At 46.9% G+C, this 16,768-nt stretch overlaps 1 protein-coding gene across 7 annotated transcripts in view; it reads left to right on the forward strand.

Moving 5' to 3' along the window:
• The window catches only part of AGAP1 (ArfGAP with GTPase domain, ankyrin repeat and PH domain 1), a 535,764-nt gene that overhangs the window by 249,413 nt on the left and 269,583 nt on the right, over window positions 1-16,768 (forward strand). For all 7 annotated transcript variants that reach the window (XM_020288104.2, XM_020288106.2, XM_020288109.2 and 4 more), the window contains 2 exons: window positions 10,783-10,910; window positions 12,131-12,286. In XM_020288104.2, the coding sequence (XP_020143693.1) occupies window positions 10,783-10,910; window positions 12,131-12,286 (284 nt within the window). The remainder of the gene's footprint in view (window positions 1-10,782; window positions 10,911-12,130; window positions 12,287-16,768) is intronic.

The raw sequence follows: 16,768 nt of genomic DNA on the forward strand, positions 1-16,768 counted from the left end.
TTAGGACACTTGCCGTCTTCCGTTCCTCATTTATCTTGATCGTCTCATCTATTTTTCTTTAAAATTTAGTTCAATTTCTTTAGCTTGAATAGTTTAGTATAATCAGTTTGGTACTGTATCTTTTTTGTGTGTGATATCTTCTCTTTTTGTGTTTTAATATCCTCATTGCAGTCGCCTTTTCTCTATACTGTCATGGTATATTTTATTCATACTCTGATTCAGTCGCTCCATTTACCTGTGTTTATCTTAGGTATTTCTGTCATTCCACTGATAAACCGTGTTAATTTATTCTGTAACCCATAATTTGGCCTTTTTAAAAAGTAGTGGGTCAGAAACGTGAGTCCCGTAGCCCTCCCTGGTGTGGAAAGGATGGTGAGGGCCTCGCCGTGCAGATTAAAGAATCACTGGCAGAGCCTTCACCTTCAGGGGGTGTCAGAAACATTTCTGCTCCAGAATCATCAACTTTCTCTGCGAAGACAGCTTGATGAGTTGAGAAGAAGTGACAGGTTCATTTTTCCCCTCTTTGGTTAAGCCATTTATCTTTTAGATCCTTGCCTGCCATCTAAATTGTATTGCCAATTTATTGGGATATTCACTTGCTCGTCTTGGAAGACGCTGATTTGCATCCAAGTTGAGAATAAGTGAGAGAGAAAGTTAATCATCTCCTGGCCTTTTGAGCAGATTTGTACCAGGTTTAATTGTAGCCTTTGAAATGCTACGTGCTTTGCAGTGAAAGTCTCTACTCAATTCCACGTTAACCTGTTATCACGGCGAGAATGTGTCCTAATCCATAAAGCTTTGCTCTTTGGAAGATCTTTAATCTATATTTTTTGCATGTCTTTATACTTCAGGTTAATCTAAGCTACGTTAGCTGCTTTTAAGCCCTGCCTACTTGTTTTAATGATTTATTCAATGAAGTAGAATAATTAATGAATGCTAGCTGGACACTGAGTGAAATGATACTCTCAGCCTTCTCATTGTACCATATGATGAGAAGAGTAAAGCCCTCTTACTTCTGAGCTGATGGGGTCCTGAAGGAGCAGCCCATTTGTCCATGAGGTCCTGGTGACCCTCTGGAGTTCCAGCCAGTAGTAGGAAAGCATGTTCCCTGAGTGCCATGCCCTGGTCCTTCTGGGCTTCAGCACCAAGCCCGCCATTTGCTTCCTTCCTTGTTCTGTCTGTCTTATTCTCTTTGACATCTTTCCCCAACATATTTTTTCTTTCTTTTTTTTTTTTGAGACAGAGTCTCACTTTGTTGCCCGGGCTAGAGTGAGTGCCGTGGCGTCAGCCTAGCTCACAGCAACCTCAAACTCCTGGGCTCAAGCGATCCTCCTGCCTCAGCCTCCCGAGTAGCTGGGACTACAGGCATGCACCACCATGCCCGGCTAATTTTTTCTATATATATTAGTTGGCCAATTAATTTCTTTCTATTTATAGTAGAGACGGGGTCTCGCTCTTGCTCAGGCTGGTTTGGAACTCCTGACCTCGAGCGATCCGCCTGCCTCTGGCCTCCCAGAGTGCCGGGATTACAGGCGTGAGCCACCGCATCCGGCCATCCCCCAACATATTTTGTCTATATCAAACATCTTTTGAGGGAACCATTGCCCCCATCAGAGTCTTGGCATCTGTCAGAAGTACCAGCTCCTGCCACCTCCACCTATGCTTGCACAGTGCTCGGAGTTGAGCTGTCCTGGCGCTCAGGGCCACCTGGGCTTGTGACCAATGGTTAGCAACAGCTTTCTACTTCTTGCCTTTTGTGTGCCTGTGCAATATTCATAATTTCTCAGTATTTCCCTCATGAAAACTACTCCTATTTGTTTCTATCTTAAAATTTGTTCCTTTTTTTATAGCACTTTGTGTACTGCCACATGTTGTCACTTAAATGACACATTGGGAGGGGAGGGGCCAGTACCTGGAATGAAGCGTTGAATTCTAAAACAGGTGAAGAAGAGTGAGAGATTTTGGGGTTCTGAGCCAAGATTGATGAGTGCTGCTTCTTGAAACCTTAGTAAGGTTTCAAGTCCTGGACAGTAGTGTGAAATGTCTCTTCCACAGGGTGCTTTGACAGGGAGGGTGGGAGGTGCACTTAATGTTCTGGTTGTTTGCAGCCGGCAGCTTTGTCTGGATTTCACAATCTCTTCCATCTCGTAAGTTGCCTGGCACGTACTAGTTACTCAATAAAGCAATGAACGAATCAGTGAATGAGTGAGTGACAGGTGGTGTAAAGCCTAGTAAAGCAGCCTCCCTTGACACATTAAAGGGAAAAGCAGCCAATTTCACATTTTAACATAGAATGGGTGGCAATCTGCTTGTTTTCTTTGAGGCCTTGCTTACTTCTGGTCACTGACCAAGAGCATTTGGGACCCTGGAGCATGACCAAGAGCATTCTGGGACCCAAGAACATGACCAAGAGCATTCTGGGACCTAGGACATTACCAAGAGCATTCTGGGATCAAGAACATGACCAAGAGCATTGTGGGACCTAGGACATTACCAAGAACATTCTGGGACCAGGAGCATGACCAAGAGCATTCTTGAAGCAGGAACATGACCAAGAGCATTCTGGGACCAAGAACTTGACCAAGAGCATTGTGGGATCTAGGACATTACCAAGAGCATTCTGGGATCAAGACCATGACCAAGAGCATTGTGGGACCAGGAGCATGACCAAGAACATTTGGAACCAGGAGGATGGCCAAGAGCATTCTGGGACCAAGAGCATTTTGGGACCTTCCTGAGTCATTGGCATCAGTGCTGTACCCTCTGGGTCGTGCATGCCTTGTAGACATCATCCTGACCTAACCTGCACCTGAGGTGTAGGTTAGGGCACCTAACCTCATCCTTCTCATTCTAGTAGAACAAGAAGTTTAGAAAGGACACGATCATACACAGTAAATGGAGCACCACGCTGGGAACCTTCCTGGACAGCAAGCCAGAGACACAGGTTTTCAGACACAGAGGAAAGTCCTGCAGGCTGCAGTTCCACTTATATGAACAAACTTATTATCCTTACGGATAGTAGAAGACCTGGAAGATTTGAAGATTATTATTATCTTAGAGACGGGGTCTTGCTATGTTGCCCAGGGTGACCTTGAACTTCTGGGCTCTAGCGATCCTCCTGCCTCAGCCTCCTGAGTAGCTGGGACTACACTTGCACATCACCACGCCCAGCAGATTTTAGATTTTCAGCTGGGGAAGTATGCAGAGAGGAAAACCAGCCAGGTATGGTTGGGTTGGAAAACTGGAGACGGCATGAACGTGAGTGATGCTGACGGCGGGGAAGGGGAGGGGAGGGGAGAAGAGTTGATTGGGGACTGACATCTAGGGCATCCTTTTTAGCGTGTGGGGTGGCCCAGAGACCCTGGAGGGGACTTGAGCCAATATCGATTGGAATGCCCTCTTTCCTCCCCACCCCCCAAGTGGGAGAGTTGCTGACGGCAGCAGAGTGGAGCCCAGGGAAGGCCACGTTCAGACCGGAGTCAGACAGACCCCTGAAGGGCAATGCCAAGTGCGGGCATTGTGAAGCTCGTTTTTCAGAGAGGTGAATGTTGCAGTTTGGTAGGTCTGGACAGTGGGATCCTGCATCCCGGGTGACTGCGGGAATCAAACATTCCTGATTTCTGGCAGCCCAACTTTGGGATTCAATTTTAAGGAACTATTTTGCTGTGAAGAAATGCATAAAAGCGAGAGGGATGCCCATTTCCCGCAGCATGATTTAATCTCCCCCTTGCCACGAATAATAACTTTATATCAGAATTGGATACACGTATAAAAAATGTCGACTAGATGATATTTGCTTTAGCGCTTTTTTTTTTTTTTTTTTAAACATTTTATGTTCTTTCCCTTTTTCTTTGGAAGGAAAAGGGAGATCCAGCTGCCTTGGACACGGTAGAAATTTCCCCTCATTCTAAAATTCTGAAATTAATGTCCCAGCCTTGACTTTGCTCCATCCTGAAGGTAACTGTTTATTACAGTCGGCATTTAAATCCCCCGATTAATAGGAGCAATTAAACAATAGCTTCATTTCCAGCAAATTAACAACCCTAATAGGTAATTGCGACATAAATGAAGATAAATTTGTTTTAATACAATGAGATAAAAAGAATACAGACAGGAACTGAATCTCAGATTAAGAATTCAGACTTCATTACTTCAGGGGAAAACTTGAAAGCCTCCCTAGAAGGAATTAAATAAAGCAAGTTTGGCTTTTTAACCCTGGCCTGTCTCAGATTTAGGGGGTTGCTTTAAAATATATATATATGTGTGTGTGTGTGTGTGTGTGTGTATATTTGATAGGAATATTGTTATATTTTATGCTAAGATACACATAAGGTAAGTCATCGAAGAACTGCCACCCACCAAAACCTTTCTCTAATGACTTGCTTGGGGCACGGCGAGTCCTAATGACGTGCTTGGGCAGTTGATTCTTAGCCAAGGCCTCTCATTAAGTTTTCACTGACAAGGAACCAAAAAGCAAATGCACACAAGAGCATTTCCTATTTGCACACCCCTAAATTAAATTTATGGCCTGTTCCGTTGCAGGATGTCTTACCTTCCTTATTAGTATTTGTTCTAATTGGAAAATTATTCTGATGGTTTATAGTTTGTTCTGTTGAAATGTGGAAGTGACTGGGCCAGACCTGATTTTAGAATGATAAACATGGTGTCTCTGCAAAGGATGGTTTGGAATGGGACGAGACTAGATTCAGGGCGAATAACTAAGTGCTGATTTTAAGATAGTGGCCACAAAAAAAAAAAAAAAAAGGATGAAAGCGTATTCCAGAACAAAGATAATGAATTTCTCCTTGTGGGGTCACTGTGCCCAGGGGAAGATCAAACATATGTTAAAGAAACTGTTGGGGTTTAGCTAAAACTACGTCATGGAGCTTGTATCACCTTATAAGAACTCTTTTTGGTAGCTTTGAACGATCAAATGATGTGTAATCAGCCTAGAATTCTATAACCCCCCCCCCAAAATATTAACAAGCGTAAGGGTGTGGCAACAGCAGTCTTAGATACGGGAATCCCAAAATAAAATACCCGGGCGCCATGGGAGTCGGGCTCCTGCGTCTACACCCTGCAACTCTGTCTCAGCCTCCCCCCACCCCCGCCCCACACGCCGGTTCTCAGCTGTCCAGGGAGATGTGACCTGCGTCTTGCAAACCGCAGCAGGTAATTTTCCAAGGCCCAGATCTTGTCACTTGAACAATTTTGATGGCCCCCTATTGCCTTAAGGATGTCCCTCTCTGTGTCCCAAGTCCTTAGAGATGTGTTTCCAGTTGCCCTTTTCAGCTGCTCCTCCCGGGCCTTGTCACAGCCATGCCTGGTCCCCACGGGTGATTCATCCGGTCACTCACCGGCCCAGTTGGTGTGAGCTTGTCGAAGGCCCCAGGAAGGTAAACGGCGTGGCCTCTGGCATTTCCGGAATAGTTCCCAGCTCCATGGAATTGCCCGGTTGTCGTAGAACATGCGCTGACTGTATTTTCCAGTGGACAGCACGATTTGGCAGGATGTCCCTGGGTGTTTCGGTGCTGGGCGGTGCTGTGGGTCCCATGGTTCACAGATGGTCATTCAGCAACATGTTGTAGCCAAACAGCCCAAGAGACCTCCGAGAATGTGTGTGCCTCCCCACAGTCTGTCTGTGTCTGTCTGTCTGTCTGTCTGTCTGTCTGTCTGTCTGTCTGTCTCTCTCTCTCTCTCTCTCTCTCTGTGTGTGATTTTATTTAGTTTTTCTGGTTCAGTTTCCTTGACACTCAAAATATAGACAATATGCAGACACATCTAGGAGGGTGAGTTTGGATTAACTAACAATACAGCCTACACTTCCTTTTAACATTCATTAACTTTGGGATTTTTCGTGATGAGGAAAATTTCCACTTCAGAGTTCTTTTCATTCCGAAGTCACACACAGTCTGAACTATGTGGATAATTTAGTAATTAATTTCTTCTTAATTAATAAGATAGTTTAATGATCACTGTACTGTAATTTAAAACTGAGTCGAGACATTAGGGGATCTTTTATTTGTTGCTGGAAGATTTACGTCTGTCGCGGTTTCCGTTATTTATGGGAGTTCTGCAGGTAGGGCCCGCGCTTCTCACGGGGGAGCCTTTCTGCGAAAGGTGCAGGGAACGTCACCTCTGGGTGGTCACGTCAGGCCAGAGATGGAGACAAAATGTGTAATGACCCTCACCTTCATACATCGTGCTTTTAAAGTGTTTTTGAGCAGACTCGTGTTTTCGTAAGTGTGTCCGTCATGGACATTTTGAGTGCTGTTGCAGAGCTGCCCATCGCGCGCTCGGTCCCCCCAACGCTGCCACCCAGGGCCGCCCCTCCTCCCGGGCTGCTGGCCGCAGTGCTCCGGCTTCCCCCGTAGCAGAATTCTCTGCCTCAACCTTGGCTTGGTTTACACTAAGTCACCAGTTGGCATCTAATTGTGGCTCTTCACGGTCACTCAGACCAGTGCCCTTTCCGCATTGCCGTCCTCAGCTCCCTGCCCCCCACTCTGCCCCCCGCGGCCTCTGGTCCCCAACACAGCTCGGACGTGGGACGCACCTGCGATCTCTGCTTACCTAGCCGGGTCCGCGGCGCCTACATGGTGGTGCTGACGCGGGGTGACCCCCGGAGTGCGGAAACCATCCTAACAAACGTGAGCGAGCCCCGTGCTGCTGGGGAATTTCGGGTTTCAGGTTCAGACGGCAGGACTGTGAGCGGGGCGCCGCGATACGCCTTGCCTTTGCCAAGGGCGCCCTGCTGTGCGTCCGGGTGTTTAGGCTGCCATCGGGGGGACTTCTCTGGAAGCTGCTTTGGTCACCAGCCACGGAAGGAGAAGTTCCTGTTCCTGGGTCGAGGCAGTGGCAGGGAAGAAGAATGCAAGAGAAATCCTGGTGGTGGGATCAACGATCTGTCACGTCTTCCCTGCCCGTAGCTTAGGGGCGGGTTGCAGTGTCCACTGAGAAGGGAGAGGAGGCCCAGGCCAGCCGGCGCGGCCGTGCCATGCCTCGCCCTGTGTGTCCGCGGGGAGGTGCCAGAGCGGCCACGGGACATGCGGCTCCAGGGCGCAGGAGGAATACACGCCAGGGCTGTTCGGGGCAATGCTGGGAGCCCCGGGCGTCGAGGTGGCCACTGGGACAGTGGCGGGCGGGGAGAAGCTTGCCGTAGCCGCTGGGCTGGGCCCTCCTGGCGTGACCCACGGCCGTCCTCCTCCTCCTCACTCAGTGAGAGCGGTTTAGAGACAGGGCGAAGGTAGGAACTGGGCATTCGGTCGGGATTGAGCTGAGAGTCTTGTCCGCTAATTAGAGGTGCCATGTATCTTCTGTCCAACAGAAAATCTAAAATTCGTGGAGAAAATAAATGTATAATGCACTTTTTTAGTTGTATAAGTTCTTAAACTTCTTTTTGATGGAAGAATGGAAGCTCATACATTGAAAGCATAGTTGGGCTTTAAAAAGTATCACAAAATCATCCCCATGCCAAGAAGAGGCTGTTTCCTGCCCCCGGAAGACCCTTGTGCCCTCCCCGAAGATGGGTGCCCTTTGCCCTCTGACCTCAGCAACTGGGCTTGTTTTTGAACTTTATGCAGCATAATTGTACATATATTCTCTCTCTCTCTCGATTAAAGGGGCTAATGAAAAGATGCCTTTTATGTTATCCAAATAACTATTTTTAAATAGTAGAGAAAGTGACTTTTAAAACAACACTGAGCATTACCATGGAAGTACCAGGAGGGCAATTAAATCGGAACCGTCACCGGCAAGAGAGCAAACATTTCAGCGCCTACTGGTGACACCATTGTGGATTTAGGAGGAGCCCCTATGGCAGATTCATAGTAAAGCGTGCCCCCAAATTGGAGAATATACCAAATCTCAGTAATGAAAGATCCCAGATTTTTCTGAGTGAGTTCAGGTGATTGTGTTTCTGATATACATGTTTACATTAAACATATGTGCGTTTCCATATGTATTTATGTGAAATAGATATAGCAAATTCGTATTTGATCAAATAAAGATAAAACCCGAAGGGTCGTAAAAATTGCCCAGCCAGCATAGTATGGGGTGATATTCATGTTTTAAACCCATTGACATTTAAATGTTCTAAATATCATGAGTAATTAACGATTATAGTTACAGAAGAATAGCTCCCTCCTCAGCATTCCATTTCCTTTGAGTGTTTTTTTTTTTGGGGGGGGGGAGGGGTTGTGAGGGCGTTTCATCTACCCACACAGACCTTCCCAGGAATTCTGAATTCACCCAGACGTTTGCATGGTGGTGTGAGGCGTGGGCCACCATACTTTCTTAGATGGCGGTTGTCACTCTAGTTTTTTTCCCACCCAAACCGTTCATTTAGGGATGTCTTAAGTGAGGTATCCAGAGGTACAACCCCCTCCCTGGGACATAAGTAACAGCAGCAGTTAGCAAATCTGTGGCTGTTAGTGAGCCTTTGACTCATGGGGGGGGAGAGATGGAGAAGACTTCCAAAACAGTCCCTCACCCCCTTTCCTCTTCCTCCTACTCTTCCTCTTTAAGTCAACTACTTTTTGTTTTTCGTTAAATAAGTTTTCCCTTATTCTTATGGAGTATCCTATGGTTTAAAGCAGTCTATATATTTTTGAACAAAATATTTATAAATCATTTTCTTTCCTCCATTTGTGTAAGGGGGTAGGAAAGATGTAAAAATTATGGGCAGAAGGGAAGTAGGACAAATATGAAAAAAAAAAAAAAAAACCCATGGTAAAGTAGAAAAAAATGCTACCAATCACTGGATGTTGTGACTTCATTTTTTTGTAATTAATGTGGTAGAACAATAAATGAATGGACAGGAGAATTTTAGCAATTAACAGGTGGCTCATGCTTTGTATATCCTGTCTGTAGTTCACTGAGAGGCTTTGTTGTGAAAATATTCACTTTACTCATGAATTTGCTCTTCCTGATCTCCAAGTAAGAAGGACAGAACATTCACCTGCATTTGAAGTTTCATAAGATGAGTGTTTTAATAACGTCTTTGACTTGTCTTTGGGAGTTTCTCAAATCTTCCCTTAGCATGGGAAACATTTATAGAAAATGTCTACAAAGCTCCCAAAGCATGCGTTCTAGTCCTGTTTAATTCTGACATTTGTGCATTTCTTATGAGTTTAAAGGTTAAAGTCAGTGTGGCCATCGAGCTGAACAGGAACTCTGAGGCTGGAAGCAAACAAGAATGCAGTATAGTTGATAATCAAAAATCCCTTTTTGCTATTTAAAAAAAAAAGAAAGAAAGAAATTGGCAATCACCAAGCAATCAAGATTTTCAGTTATAATTTACCTTTGGTCTTTGGAATTTCAGTACACCTATGTGATGCTTTTTGCCACACTGTTGAAATCTGATCTTAGATTTTATTTTTGAGTTCACATAATGATTTTTAAAATATTCTAATATACGTCTTCAAAGACCCAGATCAATATGCCAATGGTTTTGAAATGACAGAGTGCTGCGATATTCCTCTGTAATTTAAACATGATTAGCTGATGAAGGTTATGATCAATACACTACGGGAAGATAAATTAATTGATATCATCCTTTCAGGATGATAAGGAGCCTATTGGAGGTGGGGTGTAACTAATGAAGCTGCTGCTTCGTCTCTGTGAGCCATTTTTTACATATTGCATTTTCACTTAATCATATTTATACCGTCATTCATTTACATGAAAACCGTAAGCTGCGGACAAACCAGTTCCTTATTAAAATTGCGTTCATTTGGAAAAGGAATTATCTGCAAACACGATGTGGGCTCCTTCCACGTTATAACCTATTGCTGGGGAGAGATGATGTGTTCCCGTTCGTGGGCATCTTTGAAAATAGCAACGATATAGGCCAAGGCAAGGATTGAATATCACTGCGCTTAATTACAGCTAGTCCCCGAAGACACACATCTATTCAAATAAAAACTGTAGTTATTCTGCGGCAGTGACACCTATTGGTGTAGGAAGAGTTTTCTAATCGTTGACTTCCTTTCCAATTAAATTCAATATGCTTTATCAGCCAGCCTATTTGCCAAGAGAAGTTATGGCTGGTTGAATTTAGCTTTGTATTGATTAAGATAAACTTCCAATGTGTGTAGTAATATATTTAAATAAAAAAAAAAAAGGTCTTTGATATAATTACACATCCCTGAATATAATTCTACACGATAGCTTGTGTAAGAGTGGAGAGTAGTTTTTTTAGGCTTTGCTAACAAAAAGGATTTTTTGGCTTTCATAGGGGTTTAGTTAAATTTCCCTGTCTTATTCAGGATTATTTTTGCTCCAGGTAACTGGGACAAACGTCATTTTATAGGAATAACTTAAAGGAGACAGGTGTGTGTTTTGGGTTTCCCATTCCCCTGAGGCCTCCGTGTAGTCAGGGGCTGGCTCCTACACCCAACGTCACCTCCTGGCCCCAGGTGGCTGCAGGTGACCTATAGTGCATTTCAGGCAGCAAGTAGGAAAATGACAGAAGAGATGGGCCAAGGGCAGCCTCTCAAGGAAGGGTGCGAGAAGCTGCGGCGTGGTCCTTCTGCTGGCGTCCCGCTGGCCAGAGGAGCTTGCCCACACGTCCACAGTCAGCTACGGCAGGGTGGGGGTGGGACAAGGGTCTGGGAAATGTCATGTTTATTCCGGTGGTCATGTGCCCAGCTAAAAATCAGGAGTTCGATTTGACTGTGAAAGAAGGGGAATATAACGGATTTCAGGAATGACCAGCGGTCTCTGCAGCGTTCCTCATGTCTGATATCGGTTCACACTGATTTCTTTTGTCTCTCTGCCCACTAGTTGCCCAGAAGATTGTTGCCACAAGGAAGAAGCAGCAGCTGTCCATAGGACCCTGCAAGTCGTTACCCAATTCTCCAAGCCATTCCTCTGTCTGTTCCGCACAGGTGTCCGCCGTGCACATAAGCCAGGTACGTTGGGTGACGCGAGAAGTTGGGCTGAAAGGCACGCTGGAACCAAGAAGCAGGTGTAGGTGATGTTCACAGACAAAGCCTAAGTCGATTTTTTTTTTTTTCTTTTCAACTTAATAAATAACAGCATGTTGTAATTGCCTTAGCATTTCCTTCAGAAACTGCTGTGGCCAAGCGGTTTTTATGGGAATCCTTCTTTAATGTTTTCTGTCTTCATGCTGCCTGGGCTGCGGGGCGTGCTGGCTCTGGTGGCGCGGCGGGTGTGTGCCACGGGCTCTGCTGTCCATTTAGATCCCCCTGCTCTGGTCCTCGTCCTAGTCTGCTCGTAGGTTGGACGGTTGTGAGTAAATTTTAATGGCTGATCCCACTATATGCTTAAATTCCGTGGCGGCACTCAATTATAATTGCCATCTCCCTTAGGTCCCCTAGAAACCGTTGTCTTTTTATAACAACATTTTGCTAAATTATTTACTCAGAAGGAAACAAAATAATCGTCACTCTTAAGAACCCAACCCAAAGCCCGGTAAGGAAATGGTTGGCTTTGTTTTGCCCATACTTGCTTTGTGATGAACGTTTCTTGGGCAGTAGTCTGTTGGCACTTTTCTTTTTCTTTTTAGCATAGAGTGAAAAGGTTTGGTGTCACGCTTTCAGTTTGATTGGGAAGTCAATCTAAGTTTTTATTTATTTGTTGTCAGGGCCTATGCAATCAAGAATGTTAATGTCTTCACTCTTGGTATCTTTAATTGTCTGTGACTTTCGAGGTATCCAGAAGCCCTCACGTTTTCAAGGTGTCGGTTTTCAGGATGGTAGTTGTGGTTCCGCTGGGCGAGCAGCCCTCTCTGCGCACCTGCTCTAGGGCAGCGAAGGAGCCAAAGAATCCATCCGGTTTAACCAACCCCTTTGCTTCTCAGAGGAGATAGAAAACGACTACATGTTAACACTCACAGATTTTTTTTTGAGTTAAATAGTAGAGACCCCTTTTCCTTAAGCCACTTTTCTTAGGCAGAACAGCGGGAGGAGGTGGCGGGTATGTTCTAGAACGAGATGGAATACTTGGCGCTAATACAGCTGGCAGAGTTGGAGAAGCTGCCTGGCTTGTCAACCCCATGAATCTCCCCCGTGTGACTCGCTAACTCGTCGGTTGTGACCCTGCTGAAGTGGTGGCCTTTGGTTCCCGGAGCATGCCGTTATTAAAAACTTTGGTTTTTCAATCGTTGCAGACAAGCAACGGAGGTGGGAGTCTAAGCGACTATTCCTCCTCCGTGCCGTCGACTCCGAGCACCAGCCAGAAGGAGCTGCGGATCGACGTCCCTCCCACTGCCAACACGCCCACGCCCGTCCGCAAGCAGTCCAAGCGCCGGTCCAACCTCTTCACCGTGAGTGTCAGCCGGGCCGGGGTGATCTGGGCGTGATGCCGGGGGGCGGGGGAGGCTGCCGTGGGTACGGACCCCGGGCCCAGACGGTTCGATGCTATTTGCAGAGTTCAAACTAAGTGAACGTGAATAGCGTTATTTTCTGCGGAAGTCTGAGAAAATTGGGAGCAGCAGCAAAGATTTGGCTATCGAGTAGAATGGGAATCTCTCAGCGTGGGCAAGTACTGACCCGTGTCAAAAATGAAGAGGGAGGGGCGTGTTCAGAGGTATTTGTAATCCTGTGACTTTTGAGGTCTCTCGCTGAAGATGTGTTGCCTCAGATACTAAGAGGTGACATGGCTCTGCCAGGATTCCCACGTGTTAGTGTAGCTAACCCTTCAGGGGAAACGTACAAGCCGGTACGGCCCACGGGCCGCTGCTGCTCCCTGGCTGGGCTGCCCGGGGACTCAGCTTTCGGGGCTGGAGGTGAATGTGGCTTGTAGCACCGAGAGCCTCTCGGGCCTCCTGGAGGCTCGTTGTTGGAGGGGAGGGGGGCTTTCTCCTGGGTTTTTGCCAGAGCCGCCTGTGGAGCTTTTCAAAACCAGAGATGGGATATCTGGGCTCAGATTGGTGAACCTAGACCCGTGGCTGCAGCCCAGGTGTGTGGGGCTTTTAAAGCTTCCTGGCGACTGAGATGCAGAGAATCCTTGACCCGCAGAGACAGCGGGAAGGCTGCCACCCTGCCCCTTCCCTTACGCACAGCAGGCATTACCAGTCGATCACGGGGTCTTCGAGGTTGAGCCCAGAGCTCCAGGCAGCGCTGCTGTCCTGAGACTGAAGTCATTTAATGAGAAGAACGCTCCACCACCCCCCTCCCCCACGCCCCCAGACCAGCTCTGTGGATTGCAAGTATGTGCTTTTACACAGTGGTGCTCAACCAGGGTGGTTTTGCTTCCTAAGGACGCTTGGCAATTTCTGGAGAAACTTTGGGTTGTCTGGGTGGTGGGGTATGTGGGAAGGGCACTGCAGGCGTCTAGCCAGGGGTGCTGCTAGCATCCTGCAGTGCACAGATCAGCCCCGGATGTCAGTGGTGCCCTATTTGGTTGACCCCTGTTGACTTAGACACAAGGAAGTCTAATATTTCCTATCTTGAGCTAAAGGAGGACTCCAAAGGGGTGGCCCGGAGTCTTTTATCTGATCCGCCGCCCCTATTTGATGACGGCGTTCTTGGTGCTGTGGCTCCCGCCTTCCCCCGAGCCTTTCCCGCCACGCCAGGCGTCTCCCATGGGGCGGCCATCACGTCGAGGCCTGTTGCCAACAGCACGCTCTTTCTCCTCCCCACCCTCCCCTTCGCTGGTTGCCCGGCGCCACGCCAGCCCCCGCAGATGCTGAGTCAGAGCGGACGTGACTCACACACACCAGGCTCTGACCCCGACCCCCACCACTGCCAGCTGCTGTTTGACCTTACGCAAGTCACGTAACCTCTCTGAGCCGGAAACCATAGTACTGCTGCGAGGGGCAGAAGAGACTTGGTGCTTCCATTATGACAATGATCTCTGCCAGTGTTAGGCAAAAGTAGTTGCAGGACCACTCGAAAGACTGGGAGGTCAATATTTAGGTTTCTGCAAAATATGGGTGAAAGTCTGATACGCTTAAATTTGTACCTGAATAAAATGTTTCCTTGTGGGACTTCTTCAGACACTCACAGACTGACGGCAGCCACCCGCGTAGCTATTACACTCCCCGGCTCTGCCGATCCCACCTGCAACCCCCTGTGTACACCCAGGCCGGGGGCTTTCGGGTGAGAAGGGCCAGCTTGCAGAACCGGTTGCGCACTCACTCATGACTCAGTGGGCTCGAGAAGCCAATTCCCAAAGATGCCGAGGGGGGGGCAGAGGGTGGACTGCTGCTTGTTACCGTGGTGACGAGATTGTCCTCTGTGTGTGTCATTGCCACCCCGTCCCAGCACCTTTCAAGGGCCACATTTACTTTGCTTAAGTGGCTTTAGTTTCTATTCTAATGCGATAAATAATAAACCAGGAAGTATTTTTAAAGTGGGGCCGTTTAGAAGGAAGCCACGGCACATCCTCGTCCTACCCTTTGTAAGGGCAGCTCTGCAGTTGCCACCAGCCAGGTGATTCTATCCTGGACCCTGCCCAAGGTGCCGCTGACAACCCAGGGGGCTTGCAGAGGAGAACGCTTTGAGGCAGAGAGAATCAAAATAACAACTCGGTGAATAAATAAATATTTGCTTAACCTCCGCTCTCCGCAGAGCCCTGGTTTTGCTCCGTGCCCAGGAGGGACACTAGCTGCCGGAGTCAGCCCATACTCAAGGACAGTGGTTTAGGGCCGGCGTGGTGGCTCACGCCTGTCATCCTAGCACTCTGGGAGGCCGAGGCAGGTGGATTGCTCAAGGTCAGGAGTTCGAAACCAGCCTGAGCGAGACCCCATCTCTACTAAAAATAGAAAGAAATTAATTGACCAACTTAAAAAAAATATATACATATACATATTATATATATACACACACACACAAAAAAAACTAGCCGGGCATGGTGGCGCATGCCTATAGTCCCAGCTACTCTGGAGGCTGAGGCAGGAGGATCGCTTGAGCCCAGGAGTCTGAGGTTGTTGTGAGCTAGGCTGACGCCACAGCACTCTAGCCTGGGCAACAGAGTGAGACTCTGTCTCAAAAAAAAAAAAAAAAAAAAGGACAGTGGTTTAGAGGGAAAGGAGAGGGGCTCTGCTGAGAGGGGGCAGAGGACTGAGAGATGAGGGGGCCTCTTCTCGCTGACTCAGCGGCAGACGCGCGAACGCGTGCGTGCTCGTGGAGTGGCCCAGCGAGAGGGCCGGGAAGCCTGCAGGGCAGGTGCAGAGCCAGCACAAGCTCACTGTCGTGGTGATCAGATTCACCATTAATTACATGGTCGTTAACGTGTCTTGTGGTATGATGGCCTGCCCGTGAGCGAGCGTGTCACCGGTGTTTGTTCTCTTTCTCCTTGATCTTGGAGAGCAATCTGAGAGTAAACCATCACGGAAATGGATGCCAGCTGCTCAGATATCATCAGTGGGGGCGGAAATGAGGGTCAGGAAAGAAGCTGATGGCACGATGGATTTGCACTGTGGCGGGTGAGGGAAAGACGGCCACAGTCCCGGGCAGGGGCCCCGCGTGGTGGCCGTCACTGGCTTGACATTGCACAGAATGATGGCGGCGGTGGCTCTGGGCAGCCGTGCTGGCTGTGGATGGCGGCGGCGGTGCTGATGCGTGAGGTGTGTTTTTAAGTTGAAGAGCTTGGAAACATTAACTCCACTAGATGTCAGTGTCATCCAAGGAATGAAAAGAAGGCAAATTAATTTTGAAGTCATAGCAATTAAGGAATTAAGTTCTTTCCCTTACCAGTTTTCTCCTGTTCTTAAACATGTAGAATTTCATAGACTCTCAGTGCCTGGTGACCGTTGGTGATTATTGTCTTAAATTGTCAAAACATGTATTTTTTTTTTAGGAGTGTCCAGTAGGGATTCAGATGCACCATATTCTGACAATCTTAGTGAATAAAAATTCGTATAGACTAGGATTGTAACACCCAGATACCATAGGGCACTGTCCACCACGTTTATTAACCCTTTGCACTCGCTTGCTTTTTTCTCGTTATCCACTCGACATTATCCACACTTGACATCCGAGTGCAAAGGGTTAAACCATCATAAAGAGGCCATAGTTAATTAAGTAGTACACATGTCATTTTTCAAATATCGTTCTTATACATTTTATAAAGTAGACCTGTAATATACCAGTCTGGGCTAACACTTTTAACTCCAAATGTTTGTTTCCAGATATATATATTTGTAAACAAAAAAAAGTCACATGTACTTTTTACAAAATATTACAAACAAAATCTATGTCATAGTCTAAATTATTTGTTATACTTGCAGCGAGAATTATGCTTAACTAATCAAAAGCTGAATTACATCTTATTTCACTTTTTTATCTGAGAAATCATTGTTTTGGGCAAATATACATTAAAAGACTATATCCATGTAATCTCTGGTTTTATAATATGGGTTCTTAGAACTATTGGTTTAGTAGCCCTAGTTGACATGTGGTTACAATGTTTCCTTAGAAAATATTTCCGAACACACAGAGAGAAACATGCACACTCACCGTGCACCGCACCACATGCAAGCCTTTTCCTGCCACGCCAGTGCCGTGACTGCTTGTTGGAGAAATAAGCGAATCGTCAGCTGCAGCCTCCACATGAGCCTCCCACGTGCCTTCTCCGGCCTGTGTCCAGCGATCAGCTTTCACCTGAATTTCACGCATCGCATCTGCCTCCCCGTGTTTTAAACTCAACTCTAGCGCGTGTCCTTAAATTGTGCATGGCATTGCTCTGCCCATTTTCAAGCTAATATCATTGACGTGATATTTTGGGGAAGCTTACTGAATATTGCTGATAACCATTAAATAGAGCCAGACATACCCAGCACCCAAATGATACTGGGTGTTAC

Source organism: Microcebus murinus, chromosome 8 (assembly GCF_040939455.1).
Source record: "Microcebus murinus isolate Inina chromosome 8, M.murinus_Inina_mat1.0, whole genome shotgun sequence".
Classification (NCBI taxonomy): Eukaryota; Metazoa; Chordata; class Mammalia; order Primates; family Cheirogaleidae; genus Microcebus; species Microcebus murinus.